The following is a 22,672-nucleotide window of genomic DNA, read 5'->3' on the forward strand; positions in this document are numbered from 1 at the left end:
GTCAGTGTGCTGACTTGGACTATGACTTGCCCCAAACTGCATGTGATGATCATAAAGTGGGCATGTCTGTAAAGGGGAGACTCGTGGGTACCCATAGAACCCATTTACATTCACTGATCTGGAGGTCAGAGGTCAAGGGACCCCTTTGGACATGGACATGACGGTTTGTCCTCTCCAACATTTAGCGTACGTTTGGAGCGTTATTTAACCTCCTTCATGACCAGCTAGTCTGACATGGCTGGTACCGATGTCCATGGCTGTACCATGGACATGGCCGGTACCATGTCCATGGCCGAGTACCATGTCCATGGCCGGTAATAATAATAATAATAATTAAAGCTGCAAGCAGCGATGATCGGGCCCTCGCCCACGCGCGCACGTCGGGGGAACGCGCACGTCGGGGCACGTACATGTCTTCAGGGCAAGACTCTTATAAAACATGTCAAATTTGGGGAAGATTGGACAATGTATAGCCAATTTACAACAACTTCCTGTTTCCTGTAGGGGGCGCTATGACTATCACGCATAATACCACATATATGTCTTCAGGCCTGGTCCATTATCCAGCTTGTGAAGTTTGGAGGCAGATTGGACTATGTAAAGTCAAGTAACAACAGCCTCCTGTTTTTTGGCGAAGAAGCTTTTTCGCCGCCACGCCACGGCAACATGGTTCAATAACTTTCTGATCTTTTGATAACTTTTCATCACAAAGGTCTTAAGATACTACTGACCAAGTTTGAGGTAGATGTGATTAATTTCTGAGGCAGAGTACATCAACGTGTACAACATGATATTTCCAGTTACCACTAGGTGGCGCTATGACTGCGAGCCAAAATTTGCATGTGAATGTCGTCAGACATGGACCTTTATCAAGCATGAGAAAGTTTGAGCATATAGGTTAATGTACGACAAAGTTACAACAACTTCCTGTTTTTTGGCGAAGAAGCTTTTTCGCCGCCACGCCACACGCAACATGGTTCGATAACTTTTGGATCTTTTGATAACTTTTCATCCCAAGGGTCTTAAGATACTACTGACCAAGTTTCAGGTAGATGTGATTAATTTCTGAGGCAGAGTACATCAATGTGTAAAACATGATATTTCCTGTTACCACTAGGTGCGCTATGACTGTGAGTCAAAATTTGCATATGGATGTTGTCAGACATGGACCTTTATCAGGCATGAGACATTTGGAGCATATAGGTTAATGTACGACAAAGTTACAACAACTTCCTGTTTCTTGGCGAAAGGCGCTTTTTCGCCGCCACGCCACGGCAACATAGTTCGATAAGTTTTTGATCTTTGAGTACCTTTTCATCCCAAAGGTCTTAAGATACTACTGACCAAATTTGAAGTTGATCGGGTTAAATCTCTAGGAGGAGTTCGTTAAAGTACAGCGCCTGGATATGGTAAAAAAAACGCCATAAAATCCAATATGGCCGACTTCCGGTTGGGTTTACGGTATACCTCCAAGAGGGTTTTATTTACGTCTCATCATGGTACATATACCTACCAAATTTCGTAAATTTAGGTGAAACATGTCGTCGGGGCTACTCAATAGGGGGCGCTAGCGAGGCCAATTTGCCACACCCGAGCACGAAACCCATATCAGATATTTATTTCACGCACGTCTGACACGTGTGCAAAATTTCAAAATGCGTTTAGTATCCCAAGCACCTCATTTTTTGCCTCAAAGACATAATAGAATAATAATAATAATAATAATAATAATAATAATAATCATTTGAAGAACAATAGGTCCCTCGGACCCGACTTTGTCGGTGCTCAGGCCCTAATAATACATTTTATTTAGTGGCGCCTTTCTGGACACCCAAGGACACCTTAACAAAAATCTGTTAAAACATAGGCAGATAAAACAAATAAAAACAACAGGACATGACAGAGACATATTTGTACAAACACATAGGATGGGTGATGATGAGTTCTAGAGAGAGTAGGCCAGTTTAAACAGGTGGGTTTTCAGGAGGGATTTGAAGGATGTGATATTGTCGGACTGCCGGATGTGTGGGGGGAGTGAGTTCCATAACCTGGGAGCAGAGCAGCTGAATGCCCTGGCTCCCATGGTGCTGAGGCTCCCATGGTGCTGAGGCTCCCATGGTGCTGAGGCGAGAGGTGGGGGTGGTCAGAAGTCCGGCTGATGATGAGCGGAGGGAACGGGAGGGGGCGTACTCCTGGAGGAGGTCTGTGAGGTAGGTGGGGGCGAGGTTTATGGAGGGCTTTGTAGGTGAGCAGAAGGTTTTTGTAGTCGATCCGGGATTTAACAGGGAGCCAGTGCAGCTGGATGAGGATGGGGGTGATGTGGTTAGAGGACTTGGTGCGGGTGATGATCCGGGCGGCAGAGTTCTGAATGATTTGGAGTCTGTTGAGTAGTTTGATGGAAATGCCAGAGAGGACAGCGTTGCAATAGTCGATCCGGGATGTAACAAAAGCGTGAACCAGGATTTCAGTGCTGGAGTGGGACAGGGATGGGCGGAGTCTAGAGATGTTGCGGAGGTGGAAGAAGGCAGTCCGGGTGATGTTTTTTATGTGGGATGAAAAAGAGAGTGTGCTGTCCAGGGTGACCCCAAGACTCTTGACATGGGTGGAGAACGGTACTGGGAAACCATCAATGGTGATGTTTTGAGCAGTGGTGTGTTGAGTTTTGGAGATGTTGTTCTTGGAGCCGATGAGCAGGGCCTCGGTTTTATTGCTGTTGAGTTTTAAAAAGTTCCTGCTCATCCAGCTCCTGATGTGTTGTAGGCAGGTGGTGAGGGAGGTGGGTGGCAGGGCAGCAGTGGGTGTAGTTGAGATGTAGACCTGTGTGTCGTCGGCATAACAGTGGAATCGGACATTATGATGACGGAGGATAGTGCCAAGGGGAAGGAGGTAAATGATAAACAGGAGTGGACCCAATACTGACCCCTGGGGGACACCCAGTGAAACAGCGGAACACCTTGACCTGTGATTACCCAGTTTTACAAATTGTAGTCTGTCGGTGAGGTATGAGGAGAACCATGTGAGTGCAACACCGGTGATACCAATATCAGTCAGACGTGTGATGAGTAGTGGGTGGGAGATGGTGTCAAAGGCAGCAGTGAGGTCGAGGAGGATGAGGATGGTGAGCAGTCCCGATGTCCATGGCCGGTACCATGGACATGGCCGGTACCATGGACATGGCCGGTATCATGTCCATGGCTGGTACCGATGTCAAACGTGAAACTGAGACCGCTACAACCTAAAAATCACAAGTTGCGTTAATACGTTGAAGAAATGAACGTCATTAAAAGTAATTTGCGTTAACGCGTTATTATTATGGCGTTGACTTTGACAGCTCTACTAAATACATAAAGACGGAGACTGAACTAAAGATGTCAGAGACGAGAAAGAAAGACGTCCCCGTGGCTGTCAGAGGAGACATTTCATCACTTGAACACACTCCGTTAAATCGCCACATGTTCCAGTGGAGTCTGGCGGGTCTCCTTCCGCTACAGACGGAGGGACGTTATCAGAAAGAAGCAGCGTGTCACAAATACAAACCGACTGTCAGCCTGATTACGGCGAGGAGAACGTCCGACTGAATCATCTTTGTACTGTCAACGCTGACTCTGGATCTGTAAGGAGGCGTAATAATAAGTCGACCTGTCAAACTGTCCAATACGTCTCCAGTTAGATCGAAATAACTTTAGCATCTGTCCCGCAGCAAAAAATAGTTCTCAGGAAAGACAGTTTAGTTTGTTCATTTACGTCTTTGCTTCTAAAGAGTCGGGACGGAACAGCCAGCTGTCACGTCCAGATGTTTCAACCAGCTTCAGTCTGACAGCTGGGATTATTCCAGCTGTCGGAAACGTTCAGACTAAACCTCGGCTTCTTAATGACAGAAACACAGAGCGAGGGCTTCATTCTGGAGACGCCATGTTTTATAACCGATGTTCAACAGTGATAAAAGAAGAAGAAACCGTCGGAGGACGAGGAACACAGAGATGGTTTCTACAGTTTGGGATCTAAACAGAGAGGAAGTTCATCAAGTTTATAGTCTGGAATCTATGACACGTGTCATGGTGTGGAGTGTCATGGTGTGTCATGGTGCGGAGTGTCATGGTGTGTCATGGTGCGGAGTGTCATGGTGCAGCGTGTCATGGTGTGTCATGATGCGGAGTGTCATGGTGTGGAGTGTCATGGTGCGGAGTGTCATGGTGCGGAGTGTCATGGTGGGTCATGGTGCGGAGTGTCATGGTTCGGAGTGTCATGGTGCGGAGTGTCATGGTGTGTCATGGTGTCTCATGGTGTGTCATGGTGCGGCGTGTCATTGCGTGTCATGGTTCAGCGTGTCATGGTGCGGCGTGTCAGTGTGCGGAGTGTCATGGTGTGTCATGGTTCGTCGTGTCCTGGTGCGGCGTGTCAGTGCGCGGCGTGTCATGGTGCGGCGTGTCATGGTGCGGCGTGTCATGGTGCGGCGTGTCATGGTGCAGCGTGTCATGGTGCGGAGTGTCATGGTTCAGCGTGTCATGGTGCGGAGTGTCATGGTGTGTCATGGTGCGGCGTGTCATGGTGCGGAGTGTCATGGTTCGGCGTGTCATGGTGCGGAGGTGTCATGGTGCGGTGTGTCATGGTGCGGCGTGTCAGTGTGCGGAGTGTCATGGTGTGTCATGGTGCGGCGTGTCATGGTGCAGCGTGTCATGGTGCGGAGTGTCATGGTGTGTCATGGTGTGTCATGGTGCGGCGTGTCATGGCGTGTCATGGTTCGGCGTGTCATGGTGCGGCGTGTCAGGGTGCGGAGTGTCATGGTGTGTCATGGTGCGGCGTGTCATGGTGCGGCGTGTCAGTGTGCGAGTGTCATGGTGCGGCGTGTCATGGTGCGGCGTGTCATGGTGCGGCGTGTCATGGTGCAGCGTGTCATGGTGCGGAGTGTCATGGTTCAGCGTGTCATGGTGCGGAGTGTCATGGTGTGTCATGGTGCGGCGTGTCATGGTGCGGAGTGTCATGGTTCGGCGTGTCATGGTGCGGAGTGTCATGGTGCGGTGTGTCATGGTGCGGCGTGTCAGTGTGCGGAGTGTCATGGTGTGTCATGGTGCGGAGTGTCATGGTGCAGCGTGTCATGGTGCGGAGTGTCATGGTGTGTCATGGTGTGTCATGGTGCGGCGTGTCATGGCGTGTCATGGTTCGGCGTGTCATGGTGCGGCGTGTCAGTGTGCGGAGTGTCATGGTGTGTCATGGTGCAGCGTGTCAGTGTGCAGAGTGTCATGGTGTGTCATGGTACGGCGTGTCATGGTGCAGCGTGTCATGGTGCGGAGTGGCATGTTTCGGCGTGTCATGGTGCGGCGTGTCATGGTGTGTCATGGTGCGGCATGTCATGGCGTGTCATGGTGCGGCGTGTCAGTGTGCGGAGTGTCATGGTGTGTCATGGTGCGGAGTGTCATGGTGCAGCGTGTCATGGTGCGGAGTGTCATGGTGTGTTATGGTGCGGCGTGTCATGGCGTGTCATGGTGCGGCGTGTCAGTGTGCGGAGTGTCATGGCGTGTCATGGTTCGGCGTGTCATGGTGCGGCGTGTCAGTGTGCGGAGTGTCATGGTGTGTCATGGTGCGGCGTGTCATGGTGCGGAGTGTCATGGTGCGGAGTGTCATGGTGTGTCATGGTGTGTCATGGTGCGGCGTGTCATGGCGTGTCATGGTTCGGCGTGTCATGGTGCGGCGTGTCAGTGTGCGGAGTGTTATGGTGTGTCATGGTGCTGCGTGTCAGTGTGCGGAGTGTCATGGTGTGTCATGGTGCGGCGTGTCATGGTGCAGCGTGTCATGGTGCGGAGTGTCATGTTTCGGCGTGTCATGGTGCGGAGTGTCATGGTGTGTCATGGTGCGGCATGTCATGGCGTGTCATGGTGCGGAGTGTCATGGTGCGGCGTGTCAGTGTGCGGAGTGTCATGGTGTATCATGGTGCGGAGTGTCATGGTGTGTCATGGTGTGGCGTGTCATGGCGTGTCATGGTGCGGCGTGTCATGGTGCGGCGTGTCAGTGTGCGGAGTGTCATGGTGTGTCATGGTGCGTCGTGTCATGGTGCAGCGTGTCATGGTGCGGAGTGTCATGGTTCGGCGTGTCATGGTGCGGAGTGTCATGGTGTGTCATGGTGCGGCGTGTCAGTGTGCGGAGTGTCATGGTGTGTCATGGTGCGGAGTGTCATGGTGCGGAGTGTCATGGTGTGTCATGGTGTGTCATGGTGCGGCGTGTCATGGCGTGTCATGGTTCGGCGTGTCATGGTGCGGCGTGTCAGTGTGCGGAGTGTCATGGTGTGTCATGGTGCGGCGTGTCATGGTGCGGCGTGTCAGTGTGCGGAGTGTCATGGTGCGGCGTGTCATGGTGCGGCGTGTCATGGTGCGGCGTGTCATGGTGCAGCGTGTCATGGTGCGGAGTGTCATGGTTCGGCGTGTCATGGTGCGGAGTGTCATGGTGTGTCATGGTGCGGCGTGTCATGGTGCGGAGTGTCATGGTTCGGCGTGTCATGGTGCGGAGTGTCATGGTGCGGTGTGTCATGGTGCGGCGTGTCAGTGTGCGGAGTGTCATGGTGTGTCATGGTGCGGCGTGTCATGGTGCGGCGTGTCATGGTGCGGAGTGTCATGGTGTGTCATGGTGTGTCATGGTGCGGCGTGTCATGGCGTGTCATGGTTCGGCGTGTCATGGTGCGGCGTGTCAGTGTGCGGAGTGTCATGGTGTGTCATGGTGCAGCGTGTCAGTGTGCAGAGTGTCATGGTGTGTCATGGTACGGCGTGTCATGGTGCAGCGTGTCATGGTGCGGAGTGGCATGTTTCGGCGTGTCATGGTGCGGCGTGTCATGGTGTGTCATGGTGCGGCATGTCATGGCGTGTCATGGTGCGGCGTGTCAGGGTGCGGAGTGTCATGGTGTGTCATGGTGCGGAGTGTCATGGTGCAGCGTGTCATGGTGCGGAGTGTCATGGTGTGTTATGGTGCGGCGTGTCATGGCGTGTCATGGTTCGGCGTGTCATGGTGCGGCGTGTCAGTGTGCGGAGTGTCATGGCGTGTCATGGTTCGGCGTGTCATGGTGCGGCGTGTCAGTGTGCGGAGTGTCATGGTGTGTCATGGTGCGGCGTGTCATGGTGCAGCGTGTCATGGTGCGGAGTGTCATGGTGTGTCATGGTGTGTCATGGTGTGTCATGGTGCGGCGTGTCATGGCGTGTCATGGTTCGGCGTGTCATGGTGCGGCGTGTCAGTGTGCGGAGTGTTATGGTGTGTCATGGTGCAGCGTGTCAGTGTGCGGAGTGTCATGGTGTGTCATGGTGCGGCGTGTCATGGTGCAGCGTGTCATGGTGCGGAGTGTCATGTTTCGGCGTGTCATGGTGCGGAGTGTCATGGTGTGTCATGGTGCGGCATGTCATGGCGTGTCATGGTGCGGAGTGTCATGGTGCGGCGTGTCAGTGTGCGGAGTGTCATGGTGTATCATGGTGCGGAGTGTCATGGTGTGTCTTGGTGCGGCGTGTCATGGCGTGTCATGGTGCGGCGTGTCATGGTGCGGCGTGTCAGTGTGCGGAGTGTCATGGTGTGTCATGGTGCGGCGTGTCATGGTGCAGCGTGTCATGGTGCGGAGTGTCATGGTTCGGCGTGTCATGGTGCGGAGTGTCATGGTGTGTCATGGTGCGGCGTGTCAGTGTGCGGAGTGTCATGGTGTGTCATGGTGCGGAGTGTCATGGTGCGGAGTGTCATGGTTCGGCGTGTCATGGTGCGGAGTGTCATGGTGTGTCATGGCGTGTCATGGTGCGGAGTGTCATGGTGCGGAGTGTCATGCGTATATTGAGGTATATATTGAGGTATATATTGAATAAAATATGGAGGTATATATTGAGGTAAATATTGAGGTATATATTGAGGTATACAGACGTAGGCACAATTGTTGGTACTCTTCCGTTAAAGAAAGAAAAACCCACAATAGTCACTGAAATAACTTGAAACTGACAAAAGTAATAATAAATAAAAATTTACTGAAAATTAACTAATGAAAATCAGACATTGTTTTTGAATTGTGGTTCAGCAGAATCATTTTAAAAAACAAACTAATGAAACTGGCCTGGACAAAAATGATGGTACCCCTAGAAAAGATGTAAAATAGTTTGACCATAGGGACATATTAAACTAAGGTGTGTCCTGTAAATAGCATCACAGGTGTCTTCAAACTTGTAATCAGTCAGTCTGCCTATTTAAAGGGTGAAAAGTAGCCACTGTGCTGTTTGGTATCATGGTGTGTACCACACTGAACATGGACCACAGAAAGCTAAGGAGAGAGTTGTCTCAGGAGATCAGAAAGAACATTATAGACCTTCATGTTAAAGGTAAAGGCTATAAGACCATCTCCAAGCAGCTTGATGTTCCTGTGACTACAGCTGCACATATTATTCAGAAGTTTAAGGTCCATGGGACTATAGCCTACCTCCCTGGACGTGGCCGCAAGAGGAAAATTGATGACATATTGAAGAGACGGATAATACGAATGGTAACCAAAGAGCCCAGAACAACTTCCAAAGAGATTAGAGGTGAACTCCAAGGTCAAGGTACATCAGTGTCAGATCGCACCATCCGTCACTGTTTGAGCCAAAGTGGACTTAATGGAAGACAACCGAGGATGACACCAAATCATAAAAAAGCGAGACTGGAATTTTCCAAAATGCATATTGACAAGCCACAAAGCTTCTGGGAGAATGTCCTTTGGACAGATGAGACAAAACTGGAGCTTTTTGGCAAGTCACATCAGCTCTATGTTCACAGACGAAGAGATGAAGCATCCAAAGAAAAGAACACTGTACCTAATGTGAAACATGGAGGAGGCTCGGTTATGTTATGGGGCTGCTTTGTTGCATCTGGCACAGGGTGTCTTGAATCTATGCAGGGTGCAATGAAATCTCAAGACTATCAAGGCATTCTGGAGCGAAATGTGCTGCCCAGTGTCAGAAAGCTTGGTCTCAGTTGCAGGTCATGGGTCCTCAAACAGGATAATGACCCAAAACACATCTAAAAACACCCAAGAATGGCTAGAACAAAACATTGGACTATTCTGAAGTGGCCTTCTATGAGCCCTGATCTAAATCCTATTGAACATCTGTGGAAGGAGCTGAAACATGCAGTCTGGAGAAGGCACCCTTCAAACCTGAGACAGCTGGAGCAGTTTGCTCACGAGGAGTGGGCCAACATACCTGTCGACAGGTGCAGAAGTCTCATTGAGAGTTACAGAAATCACTTGATTGCAGTGATTGCCTCAAAAGGTTGTGCAACAAAATATTAAGTTAAGGGTACCATCATTTTTGTCTAGGCCAGTTTCATTAGTTTGTTTTTTTAAATGATTCTGCTGAACCATAATTCAAAAACAATATCTGATTTTCATTAGTTCATTTTCAGTGAATTTTTATTTATTATTACTTTTGTCAGTTTCAAGTTATTTCAGTGACCATTGTTGTTTTTTCTTTCTTTAACGGAAGGGTACCAACGATTTTGCCTACGTCTGTATATTGAGGTATATATTGAGGTCAATATTGAGGTAAATATTGAGGTATATATTGAGGTATATATTGAATAAAATATGGAGGTATATATTGAGGTATATATTGAGGTAAATGTTGAGGTATACAGACGTAGGCAAAGTTGTTGGTAACGTTCCGTTAAAGAGAGAAAATCCCACAATGGTCACTGAAATAACTTGAAACTGACAAAAGTAATAATAAATAAAAATTTACTGAAAATGAACTAATGAAAATCAGCTGTTGCTTTTGAATTGTGGTTCAACAGAATCATTTTAAAAAACAAACTAATGAAACTGGCCTAGACAAAAATGATGGTAGCCCTAGAAAAGATGTAAAATAATTTGACCATAGGGACATATTAAACTAAGGTGTGTCCTGTAAATAGCATCACAGGTGTCTTCAAACTTGTAATCAGTCAGTCTGCCTATTTAAAGGGTGAAAAGTAGTCACTGTGCTGTTTGGTTTCATGGTGTGTACCACACTGAACATGGACCACAGAAAGCTAAGGAGAGAGTTGTCTCAGGAGATCAGAAAGAACATTATAGACCTTCATGTTAAAGGTAAAGGCTATAAGACCATCTCCAAGCAGCTTGATGTTCCTGTGACTACAGCTGCACATATTATTCAGAAGTTTAAGGTCCATGGGACTGTAGCCAACCTCCCTGGACGTGGCCGCAAGAGGAAAATTGATGACATATTGAAGAGACGGATAATACGAATGGTAACCAAAGAGCCCAGAACAACTTCCAAAGAGATTAGAGGTGAACTCCAAGGTCAAGGTACATCAGTGTCAGATCGCACCATCCGTCACTGTTTGTGCCAAAGTGGACTTAATGGAAGACGACCGAGGAGGACACCAAATCATAAAAAAGCGAGACTGGAATTTTCCAAAATGCATATTGACAAGCCACAAAGCTTCTGGGAGAATGTCCTTTGGACAGATGAGACAATACTGGAGCTTTTTGGCAAGTCACATCAGCTCTATGTTCACAGACGAAGAGATGAAGCATCCAAAGAAAAGAACACTGTACCTAATGTGAAACATGGAGGAGGCTCGGTTATGTTATGGGGCTGCTTTGTTGCATCTGGCACAGGGTGTCTTGAATCTGTGCAGGGTGCAATGAAATTGAGAGTTACGTATGTAACTACGGTTCTATGAGTTCTGGATGACTGCCAGAGGCAGTGTTTAACACTGGATGTTATCCATCTCGCGCACGCGCAGGTCGAGTATTTAATATCAACAAAGTCACATGTGATCTGGGATGACGTAGTTTATATAAGCCCACGTCATCATCAGAGATGTCCCTCCAGAATCTTCTCGCCAAGATTCCGAGTGACAGCCAACTCTGGCAGTCATCCAGAACTCATAGAACCGTAGTTACATACGTAACTCTCGTTCTATTTCGTTCTTCCTGACTGCCAGAGGCAGTGTTTAACACTGGATGACGACTACCAACGTAGTCACGAGGAAAACCCACCTCACCGGGAACGGCCTGTGGATTCCTGAAAGACCACCGATGCTACTGCATGGGGAGCAGCAACATTGACCCTGTAAAAACGGGCAAAGGTGCATGGAGTAGCCCAGCTGGCCGCAGCGCAGATATCACTTAGGGGGATCCCCCGTAGTGCTGCCCAGGAAGTGGAGACACTCCTGGTGGAGTGGCCTCTGATATTAAGAGGTAAAGGCAGTCCTTTTGACCTGTATGCTTCCTCAATGGCCTGAACAATCCACCTGGAAAGCCTCTGCTTGGACAGGGTGTGCCCTTTCCTATGGCCCCCATAGCAGACAAGCAGACAAACAGACTATCAGAGCGGCGAAAGCTCGCAGTCACCTGTATATAATGCCTTAAGGCCCTCACTGGGCAGAGCAGTTCTGCTGACTTAGCATCTTCACCCTGTAGGCATGAAGGGTCATAAGCTGCCAGCTCAATGACCTGATTAGAGTGGGCCGGAGCCAACCTCTTCGGGAAAAATGATGGGTTAGGCCAAAGTGCTACCCCTGTGCCATCCGAGTTCCAGCGAATACACGTTTCACTCACTGACAAGGCGTGAAGTTCACTCACACGTTTTGCTGATGCCATCGCCAAAAGGAAAGCAACCTTTACTGAAGACCACTCCAGCCCCGACTGATCCAGAGGCTCGAAGGGGGGGAGACAAAGGGCTTCTAGCACCAGAGGCAGTTCCCACAAGGGAACCTTGACAGCCTGCGGGGGGTTCTGCCGCTGGGCTCCTTTAAGAAATCGGGTCACCAGAGTGTGAGACCCCACGGTCTGGTTATCCACTCTGACATGCCCGGCTGAAATAGCAGCTACATAGACCTTCAAGGTAGAAGGAGAGAGTTTCTTCTCCAGCAAAGACTGCAAAAATCTCAGTATTATTGGCACAGAGGCACTCTGAGGTATCTCCTCATGAACTTTACACCACTCTGAGAATATTTTCCACCTGTTGGCATACAGTGCCCTGGTGGAGGGTGCTCTTGAGTCAGAAATGGTTTGAATTACCGCCTGGTCACATACCCTTAGGAGTGGGTCCGGCTCCTCAGGGGCCATACCCAAAGCTGTAGGCGATCCGGGTTCGGATGCCAGATGCGGCCCCCCAGCTGTGAAAGCAAATCTTGCCTCTTGGACAGGCACCATGGAACTCCGTCCAGAAGCCTGTGCATCTCCGGAAACCAGGGTCTCCCCGGCCAGTTTGGGGCGACCAACAGGAGTCTGTTGTTGCCGTGCTGTATTCTGTGTAGCGTTACTGCTATCAGTGGGAATGGTGGGAAGGCATAGAGGAGGCAATCTGGCCATGGGTGTGCCAGGGCATCCTGTCCCAACGGGCTTGCTGTCTCTGTCAGGGAGAACCAAAGAGGGCAGTGCGTTGAGGCTTCTGAGGCAAACAGGTCCACCTCTGCTGCGCCATATTTGCGCCATATCTCCTCTACCACCTCTGGGTGGAGCCTCCACTCGCCCGCGGGGGGTTTCTGGCGGGAGAGAAAGTCTGCCACCACATTCTGTGGCCCTGGCAGATACATGGCCCTGAGGCTGGAAAAACAAGGGAAAGCCCATACCAGAAGTCTCCTTGCCACCTGTAGCAACCGGGTTGATCTGGTGCCCCCTTGCCGGTTTACATGGTAGACAGCTGACTTGTTGTCGGACCATACAACAACATGCCTGCCTCTCAAATGTGGTAGGAATTTGCGAAGTGCCAAATATATAGCACGGAGCTCGAGCACATTTATGTGCTCCGCCGCTTCCTGTGCTGTCCAGAGCCCCCTTATCGCTCTGTGCTGCCATACTGCCCCCCAGCCGGAGGGCGAAGCATCGGTCACCACCACCTCGCGACGTGAGGGAATCGAACCCAATGAGATGCCCCTGGCCAGATATGCCCCGGCTCTCTATGGCCGCAATGCAATGAGGCATCGGCTGGACACCCTGACTCTCTTGGATCTGTGGGACTTTGGATCTAATTGGAGACAATTGATCCAAATTTGGAATGGCCGTAAGTACAGGAGGCCCAGTGGCACTACTGATGTTACTGACGTCAACATACCTAACAGCCTGAGAAACAGGCTGTACCTCAACCTCCTGTTCTTCCGGAACCGGAGGAGGAGCTGGAGTATGGCGTTTACTCGTCTTGGTGTTGGGAAGGCCAGCATATGGTGGGAGTCCAGAGTTAAACCAATGAACACTACCCTTTGGCTGGGTATGAGACAACTCTTGGCATGGTTGACGGTAAGGCCCAACCTCGTCACGTGATGCAGAAGGGACGCAGTGTCCCGCTCTGCCTGTTCCCTGGTCAGAGCACAAATTAGCCAATCGTCCAGGTATGGGAGGATAAGCATACCCCTGGCCTGCATCGGGGCGAGTGCCGCCCTCATGCACCTTGTGAAGACCCGTGGGGCAAGGGAAAGACCAAATGGGAGCACCTTGAATTGGAAGGCCTTGCCTTCGAATGCGAAGCGCAGGTACTGCCTGTGAGGTAGTGCTATTGGGACGTGAAAGTATGCGTCCTTCAAATCGATGGATGTGAACCAACTGTGCCGTGTCACGTTTTGGAGCACATCTGCTGTACTCAGCATGTGGAAGGGCAACACCTTCAGAAAGGTGTTCAGCCCTCGTAAGTCCAGTATAGGGCGAAACCCACCCTCTCTCTTTGGAATCAGAAAATAAACTGAGTAAAACCCACCTTGCTGTGTCTCTTGCCCCAGCTCTTCGATGGCACCCTTCCCCAGGAGGGTGGATATTTCTTGTCTGAGTGCCTGGGACTTTGTGGGATCTCTGACCGTGGTCAGTCTGATCCCACTGAAAACTGGGGGGCCGGCGTCGGAATTGGAGATTGTACCCTTGGGAAAGCGTAGCCACCACCCAAGGGTCTGAAGTGCTGCTTTCCCAGCAGCTGAGTTGCCGCTGGGAGAAGCGTCCGACTGCCGGCCCCGGGGCATCAGGATCTTCCCCTCTGGCCCTTTGGGTACCTGGGGGGGCGATACCCTGACCCCCGACCCCTTCTCGCTTGAGGCACCAGCCGTGCCGGAGCCTGCGAGGTCCTCGGGTACGTATCAGGACGAGCTGGAAGCCGAGGGCGACTGGTACCACCACCCTGTGGGGGCCGCTGTCGCAATAAAGGCGTAGGTTCCCGGAAGCTAGCAAACTGCTGCCGAGTCTGGTTCGCCTGGATTCCCCGCTCCAAGGCCTGCTGTGCTGCTGGGCCAAACAGCTCCCCCGGAACCACGGGGAGAGTGCGGAGGGCTCTCCGGCCCGGCTCCGAAAGCGGAGATTGGGCCAGCCATACCTGCCGGCGAGTCAGCGTAAGGGTCGACATTAGTCTGCCAAGCTCCCTTGTGATAAGACCGAACGCCTGCAGGGATGCATCACTGAGGCTCTGGACGGAAGCATCCACGCCAGCAGCTTGCAGGGACTGGGACAAGGATAGTATCAGGTGGGAAAGAGAGTTTCCAAGACGGCCCATGCGTGCCGCTGTTTCATAAGCCTTGACTAGAAAGTCGTCTGTGATGCGACACTGGGGCCTGGGACAGCGAGCATCAGGCCTCAAGACCTCATTGGGAGACACAATAAGGGCGGCAATAGATGGCTCCACTGCTGGCATCTTACCCAGTCCGTAAGTGTCAGCGTTCTGCATTGAAGCTAAGGCCCTGCCGTCAGTGGTGTGGTGGGAAAGCGATTTCGGGTCTGGCCAGCATTTGTGGAGCTCCTCAATGTATGGCTGGGAGGGTGGAACAGAGAAACCCGCCAGGGGCGGGGCCCACCTAAAAAATGCACTGGATGAGGTGCCCGCAGTCGGGGCCTCATCCAAGCCTAAGCGTGCCAGAGCCATACGGACCACTGGCTTAACTGTCGCTGGAGCAGACTCTGAGCCTGCCCTGGACCCACTTCCTGACTGCTGGGAACAGGTGTCAGAAGCGTGGGAGGAGGCTACTAGCCCTCCCTGTCCAGGCCGGTCCTCACAGAACTGGCTACAGGAAGCCCTCGTAGACAGGGCATCCTCATCCCATCCCGGTGGGGTAGGTGTCATAGCCTGCGGGCTGTCATTCTGGGTTGCGTTCACCCTGCCTGGCTGAAGGTTAAGGAGCAGCGCTTTAATCTCAGCAAACTCTGATGTTAGCGTGTCGACCTTAGTTGCCAAACAGTCCACTTTCCGTGCCTTTTTTGTAGGTGGGGCCCCCTTAGGTGGGGCGCGTCTCCGCCCACTCCGTGCATTTGTAGGTACACCCGATAGGGGCAACTGGAACTCGAGCTGCTCTTCTAGCTCAGCTAATCGAGCTATCTTCAGCTCCCGTGGCATAAAACTACAATTCATGCACTGACTGTCGGACAGCCCCTCCCTCAGGTGTACAACACCGAGGCATGTGGGGCATTCATCATGGCCATCAGTAGCTAGCAGTGGAGCGATGCAGGCACGGCAAACATGCTCACCTAACATGGTGCTGCTGATATTTATAATAATTCTTAGTATTAATTTTATACTCTTATATTTAATTAAATAATGTATTTATCTTACTTATATAATGTGTTTACTTAGTTATGCAAATCATTGGTTACACTGGAGTGAAAGCACTCTCTAGTAACAGAGAGAAAGAAATTACATCAATTTGCTTACAGCAAACTGTCTCAGTAACTAGACACTAGCTTTGAACTAGGACTGTTATTATACAAAAGACAGGGGAGATAATAACTTCCCCTTTAACAGCAGCCACAAAATAAGTTAACCCACAAGCGAAATCACTTACTGGGGAGCGGTCGCTCTATCTATCAACAAAGGAGATGTCTGCTTTAACGAGCGAAATCACTCGCTGCTGAGCAATACACACTGTAAAAGGAAATGAATTAGCCGACAACAGCCCAACGGGGCTCGTTGTCCGACGGAGGCTCGCCGATACTGTAGCGCAAACACTTAGCTCGGCGGCAATAAACAATAAAGGAGACCGAAAACAGACTCCTATCAACAAACGTAACTTAAACTCTAACGACGGGAGGATATACTCACCTTGTTATCCTAGCTCACCTGTCGTTAGCCTCGCTGAATTGAACCGGCGAAAACACCGGTGTTACAGCGTCTAAAGTGTTAGAGTGTAGCCGTGATTAACTAATCGCAGCCCTTGGAGGACGAAACCGTAGCTCCAACCATGCGGTTGCAGGGCTTCCAGCGAAAAGTCAACGGCTTATCTCTTTAATCAACCTGCATTTGCGGATTACCTGCCGCGAGAAGATTCAAGGGACATCTCTGATGATGACGTGGGCTTATATAAACTACGTCATCCCAGGTCACATGTGACTTTGTTGATATTAAATACTCGACCTGCGCGTGCGCGAGATGGATAACATCCAGTGTTAAACACTGCCTCTGGCAGTCAGGAAGAACGAAATAGAACTCAAGACTATCAAGGCATTCTGGAGCGAAATGTGCTGCCCAGTGTCAGAAAGCTTGGTCTCAGTTGCAGGTCATGGGTCCTCAAACAGGATAATGACCCAAAACACAGCTAAAAACACCCAAGAATGGCTAAGAACAAAACATTGGACTATTCTGAAGTGGCCTTCTATGAGCCCTGATCTAAATCCTATTGAACATCTGTGGAAGGAGCTGAAACATGCAGTCTGGAGAAGGCACCCTTCAAACCTGAGACAGCTGGAGCAGTTTGCTCACGAGCCAACATACCTGTCGACAGGTGCAGAAGTCTCATTGAGAGTTACAGAAATCACTTGATTGCAGTGATTGCCTCAAAAGGTTGTGCAACAAAATATTAAGTTAATGTTACCATCATTTTTGTCTAGGCCAGTTTTATTAGTTTGTTTTTTTAAATGATTCTGCTGAACCATAATTCAAAAACAATATCTGATTTTCATTAGTTCATTTTCAGTGAATTTTTATTTATTATTACTTTTGTCAGTTTCAAGTTATTTCAGTGACCATTGTGGGTTTTTCTCTCTTTAATGGAACGTTACCAACAACTTTGCCTACGTCTGTATATTGAGGTATATATTGAGGTAAATATTGAGGTATATATTGAGGTATATGTTGAGGTATATGTTGAGGTAAATGTTGAGGTATATATTGAGGTATATATTGAGGTATATATTGAGGTCAATATTGAGGTAAATATTTAGGTATATATTGAGGTATATATTGAGGTATATATTGAGGTAAATGTTGAGGTATATATTGAGGTATATATTGAGGTAAATGTTGAGGCATATATTGAGGTATATATTGAGGTAAATGTTGAGGTATATATTGAGGTATATATTGAGGTAAATGTTGAGGTATATATTGAGGTATATATTGAGGTCAATATTGAGGTATATATTGAGGTATATATTGAATAAAATATGGAGGTATATATTGAGGTAAATGTTGAGGTATATATTGAGGTATATATTGAGGTATATATTGAGGTAAATGTTGAGGTATATATTGAGGTATATATTGAGGTAAATGTTGAGGTATATATTGAGGTATATGTTGAGGTAAATGTTGAGGTATATATTGAGGTATATATTGAGGTAAATGTTGAGGTATATATTGAGGTATATATTGAGGTCAATATTGAGGTATATGTTGAGGTAAATGTTGAGGTATATATTCAGGTATATATTGAGGTAAATGTTGAGGTATATATTGAGGTATATATTGAGGTCAATATTGAGGTATATGTTGAGGTAAATGTTGAGGTATATATTGAGGTAAATGTTGAGGTATATATTGAGGTCAATATTGAGGTATATGTTGAGGTATATATTGAGGTATATATTGAGGTAAATGTTGAGGTATATATTGAGGTATATATTGAGGTCAATATTGAGGTATATGTTGAGGTATATATTGAGGTAAATGTTGAGGTATATATTGAGGTAAATGTTGAGGTATATATTGAGGTATATATTGAGGTAAATGTTGAGGTATATATTGAGGTATATATTGAGGTAAATGTTGAGGTATATATTGAGGTATATATTGAGGTAAATGTTGAGGTATATATTGAGGTATATATTGAGGTAAATGTTGGGGTATATATTGAGGTATATATTGAGGTCAATATTGAGGTATATGTTGAGGTATATATTGAGGTAAATATTGAGGTAAATATTGAGGTATATATTGAGGTAAATGTTGAGGTATATATTGAGGTAAATATTAAGGTATATATTGAGGTAAATGTTGAGGTATATATTGAGGTAAATGTTGAGGTATATATTGAGGTATATATTGAGGTAAATGTTGAGGTATATATTGAGGTAAATATTGAGGTATATATTGAGGTATATATTGAGGTAAATATTGAGGTATATATTGAGGTAAATATTGAGGTATATATTGAGGTATATATTGAGGTAAATATTGAGGTATATATTGAGGTAAATATTGAGGTATATATTGAGGTAAATATTGAGGTATATATTGAGGTATATATTGAGGTAAATATTGAGGTAATTTGGCAGTAATTCCAAAGAAATTTCAAACAGGTTTTTGGCTAATTATCACCTGATTACCATGAAAGTTGCGGAGCTGTAAAATGAAGTGTTACCAAAGATATCTGCCGGCTGTGATTGGTTGTTTCTCGTCACATGACGCGCTTCAAGGAACGCGTTGCGACGGCGTTGCTCTTGTGTTTGAGCGCGCCAACATTGACAACAACGGATCTGATGGGTCATCCAGACCCGTCCGTGTTGACCGTGTTGCTGCGGCCTCTTCGACGTCCGGTACGTCAGCATGTTGTTGTTCTAGTTTCTGTTCTGGTGGAAAATGTTGTTCAGAATTATTAAATATAAATCAGCCTGGCTGTTCAGATTAATGTAAACACCATGACTGTGGCGCCCGGCGTCCCCGCTGTGTAAAACAGCCACACAGCAGAATGTGAGTCACAACCCATCGTCTCCGAGGCCGCACGACGCCGCCGGGCAGGAAGAGGCTAAATAATCGAATGTGATTGGCTGTCGACACCTGGCATCAGGAAGTGAGACCGCCGGTCTGACTGAAACAGGAAAACCCTTCAGCTCCGAGCCCACCGGTTCCTACTGGAGACGCTGGCTTTAAAAACACTAATATATATATATATATATTATATATATATATATTTATATCAGTGAAACAGCTTCTCACTGTAGGTTTAACCACCTGACTCAACTGTTATCAGATCATTAAATAGGCGTTATCAGTCACTATCAGCCTCATCGGTGTGGGTCAGTAGGGGCCTACTACACCTACTATGGTGTAAAAGTGAAAGTGAAACTTAAAACCAACAAGTTTTAACATGTAATACTGAATGAAATGTTACATTTTGAATGGATTGAAAGACCTAATTGTTAACCTGTGGTACGTTTGGGGACGTGAAGTTATTGCTGCAGTAAACGCACAAATGAATTTGGCCTTAGAAGCAGGACGGAGGTTGGAAACGTACCCTGCTTGGAGCCGGCGTGGTCGGAGCTCGGTCCCGTGTTCGGGGTGTATTTGGTGTCTCGCGTGGCGGCGCTGTGACGCGTCCAGTCGAACGTGTCCGTTTTGTCCTGAGAGAACAAACACAGCGCCTCGTCCTCGAAGCCACACTGGAACTCCCCTGAACACACAAATAACGCTGATATCACATTTAACAGAAGACTTTTTAAAGACATGAATCACAGCTGATCACATGAGAGGTTCAGGGTACTTACTGAGATGTGGGTTAACAGGAGCTGTGAAGAGACAGAAGACAAGAACAACGTTAGATCAACGTTCATGCAGCCGGCGTCACATCACGCTACACCAGAGAAACAGAAACGCCGGTGCATTCCTGTAGTGAGTTTCTTTATTCAGCATCAGGAGCAGACCGACAACGGAGCTCATTTAGCGTTAGGTGGCGACCTCTAGTGGCCGTTAGCAGGAGGAGGTCAGAGTGGACTTCTTTCAACTTACGTAACATACTTAAAGGTCCAGTGTGGAGGATTTGGTGATATCTAGCGGTTGGTTTTTATCCGTCTCCATCTTGGTTTTACCGGTATCTTCACTCCAGCTTTAAAACTGAGCCGCTACAACCTAAAGATCACCAGTGTCATTAATACGTTATTATCACGTTAACTCTGACGGCCTTATTCTAAACGCTTTGGAGGTGCTTTTTGGGAAACGAAGCCCAGGTGGAGTTCCTGGTCCAGGATTGAAGAGCGAGGGATGATTAAATAAGAGAACTGGCCCGCAACCAGTGTCCTCACAATGATGGAAGTACACACACTCACACACACACACACACACACACACACACACACACACACACACACACACACACTCACACACACACTCAGCACCCAGAGCTCATCAATTAGTGCTGGTTGATAACGAAGCACAAGCTTGTTGCCAAATGACGCAGCAGCTGTTCACAAAGTCACAGCTTCCAACAGCTGCAGTGTGTGTGTGTGTGTGTGTGTGTGTGGAACATGTGGTGTGATTACCTTTCGCTCTGAAAATCAGATTAAGAAACAGCTGACTGTGTCACAACTGCTGCTGGTTTGGTTTCGATTCTCTGCTTCCTGTTTGACACTGAAAGGAAACTTCCTGTTTATTGTCTTCAGTCAGACGTCGACCTCTGGACCTGAGAGCTGAGCTTAAACCTGCATCCTGTCTAGCAGCCAGCAGGGGGCGACTCCTCTGAGAGAATGAGTCTACTGCTCTCTTCATCTATTACCTCAGGAAACATGGGAAACATCCCTTTATGTTTCAAGTCTTCTTCAACACAGCATGATGTTCATTTAGAGTCTCATACACCATAAAGCAGGGGATGCTTTAGGGCGGGGCTACCTGCTGATTGACAGGTCGCTACCACGCCGTTGTCCGGTCAGTTAGTCGTCCGTGTTTTCATCTTACAACTTTAACCCTTTCAGTGTGTTTACACTTCATCACAGTTAATTAGAACATTTTGGTCGCCTTAAAATGTTTAATTCAGCGTTCAGTTGTACTTAGCTCCGCCCTCTATCATCATAGCCCCGCCCTCTATCGTCATAGCCCCGCCCTCTAGTGTCTTAGCCCCGCCCTCTAGTGTCTTAGCCCCGCCCTCTAGTGTCTTAGCTCCGCCCTCTAGTGTCTTAGCTCCACCCTCTAGTGTCACTTCTGGTTGCAAAAAAACAAGATGGTGACGGCCAAAAAAACGTTCAGCCGTCGTTATCTTGTTTTTTACGTTTGTACGCGTTTGGACGCAGCGTGTCACTATTGGACGGTATAAGGTGACATTAACCTTCTTGATTCATTACGTGAAGTTCACAGCCTCCGAATATGTTAATTTACTGACTACATGACCTTTCACAGCTGTGTGTGAAGACAACAGCCTGCAGCATTAACACACACACGCACGCACGCACGCACGCACGCACGCACGCACGCACACACACACACACACACCGAGATGACGGCGTATCTTTAACTGAAACATAGAGTTGACTGATTTCTTTCTGTAGGTTAAAAACTGATGATGGAAAATGTTCCTTTAACGTGTGTGTGTATGGTGTGTTTGTGTGTGTGTGTGTGTGTGTGTGTGTGTGTGTATGTGTGCGTGCATGTGTGTGTGTGTTAATGCTGCAGGCTCGGCCTCACTCCGGAGTAGAGGAGGTGTGGTGTGTGATGTCACAGCGTGTTAGCAGCGCTAGTTTTGAGTTAGTGTTACAGATCTGGGACAGTGTGAAGACAGGAAGCCTCACACACACACACACACACACACACACACACCATACACACACACACCATACACACACACACACACACACACACACACACACACACACACACACCATACACACACACACACACACACACACACACACACACACACACACACCATACACACACACACACACACCATACATACACACACACACACACACACACACACACACACACACACACACACACACACACACACACCATACACACACACACACACACCATACATACACACACACACACACACACACACACACACACACACACACACACACAGCTCAAACACTGCAGCAGGGGCCAGAACACATAAATGACCATGAACGGGCGTACAGCTGTTCTGATGGGAGCCGGGCGTCAGGCGGTGACCAGTAGAGGGTCACGTGACCGCGCTGAGCGCCGACAGGTTGATCTGCGTCAACTGACGAGACGTCTGAACTTCCTGTTTGAACCCCAGCTGTGTTTTACTGCGAGGAGTTAATGTGACGATGAGGAGGAGGCGGCGAGGGCGGCGAGGGCGGCGAGGCGTTCACTGACAGTCTGTCATCACAGAGCAGATGAGTTTGTGTTCAGGTCGTCTCTTCTTCTCCTCCTCTTCCTGTTTGTCAGTCCGTCATCTTTCACTTCTCTTCTCTTCTGTCGTTTCTTTACTCTACAGTTTCTCTGCAGTTGATTTATTTCAGATTCACGTCAACGTTTCTTTTCTTCTCTTGTTTTTCCAGCATTTTGTTTAATATTATTTATTAATATTTATATAAATACAGAGAAGCAGCAGAAGGAAACAAACACAACACTGCATCATGTTAAATCTCATATTCAGGTCTCCATCACTCCGTATGAATTATTAGTTAACGTTCTGCAGAGAGAACCACGACACACATCTGTAGTTCTTCTTCTTTTATATTTGATCCTATTTTAATAAGTTACACTTCCTCCATATTGACATGATATCTGGATAAAGTCAGTATGATGTTTCTGTTTAT

At 48.1% G+C, this 22,672-nt stretch overlaps 1 protein-coding gene across 1 annotated transcript in view; it reads right to left on the reverse strand.

Annotated features, from left to right (window-relative positions):
• mdga2a (MAM domain containing glycosylphosphatidylinositol anchor 2a) overlaps positions 1–22,672 on the reverse strand; it is a gene marked incomplete at its 5' end in the record, with an annotated part of 64,981 nt that overhangs the window by 4,940 nt on the left and 37,369 nt on the right. The window contains 2 exons of the mRNA XM_037746512.1: positions 19,411–19,566; positions 19,661–19,681. Of these exons, the coding sequence (XP_037602440.1) occupies positions 19,411–19,566; positions 19,661–19,681 (177 nt within the window). The remainder of the gene's footprint in view (positions 1–19,410; positions 19,567–19,660; positions 19,682–22,672) is intronic.

Source organism: Sebastes umbrosus, chromosome 16, assembly GCF_015220745.1.
Source record: "Sebastes umbrosus isolate fSebUmb1 chromosome 16, fSebUmb1.pri, whole genome shotgun sequence".
Lineage (NCBI taxonomy): Eukaryota > Metazoa > Chordata > Actinopteri > Perciformes > Sebastidae > Sebastes > Sebastes umbrosus.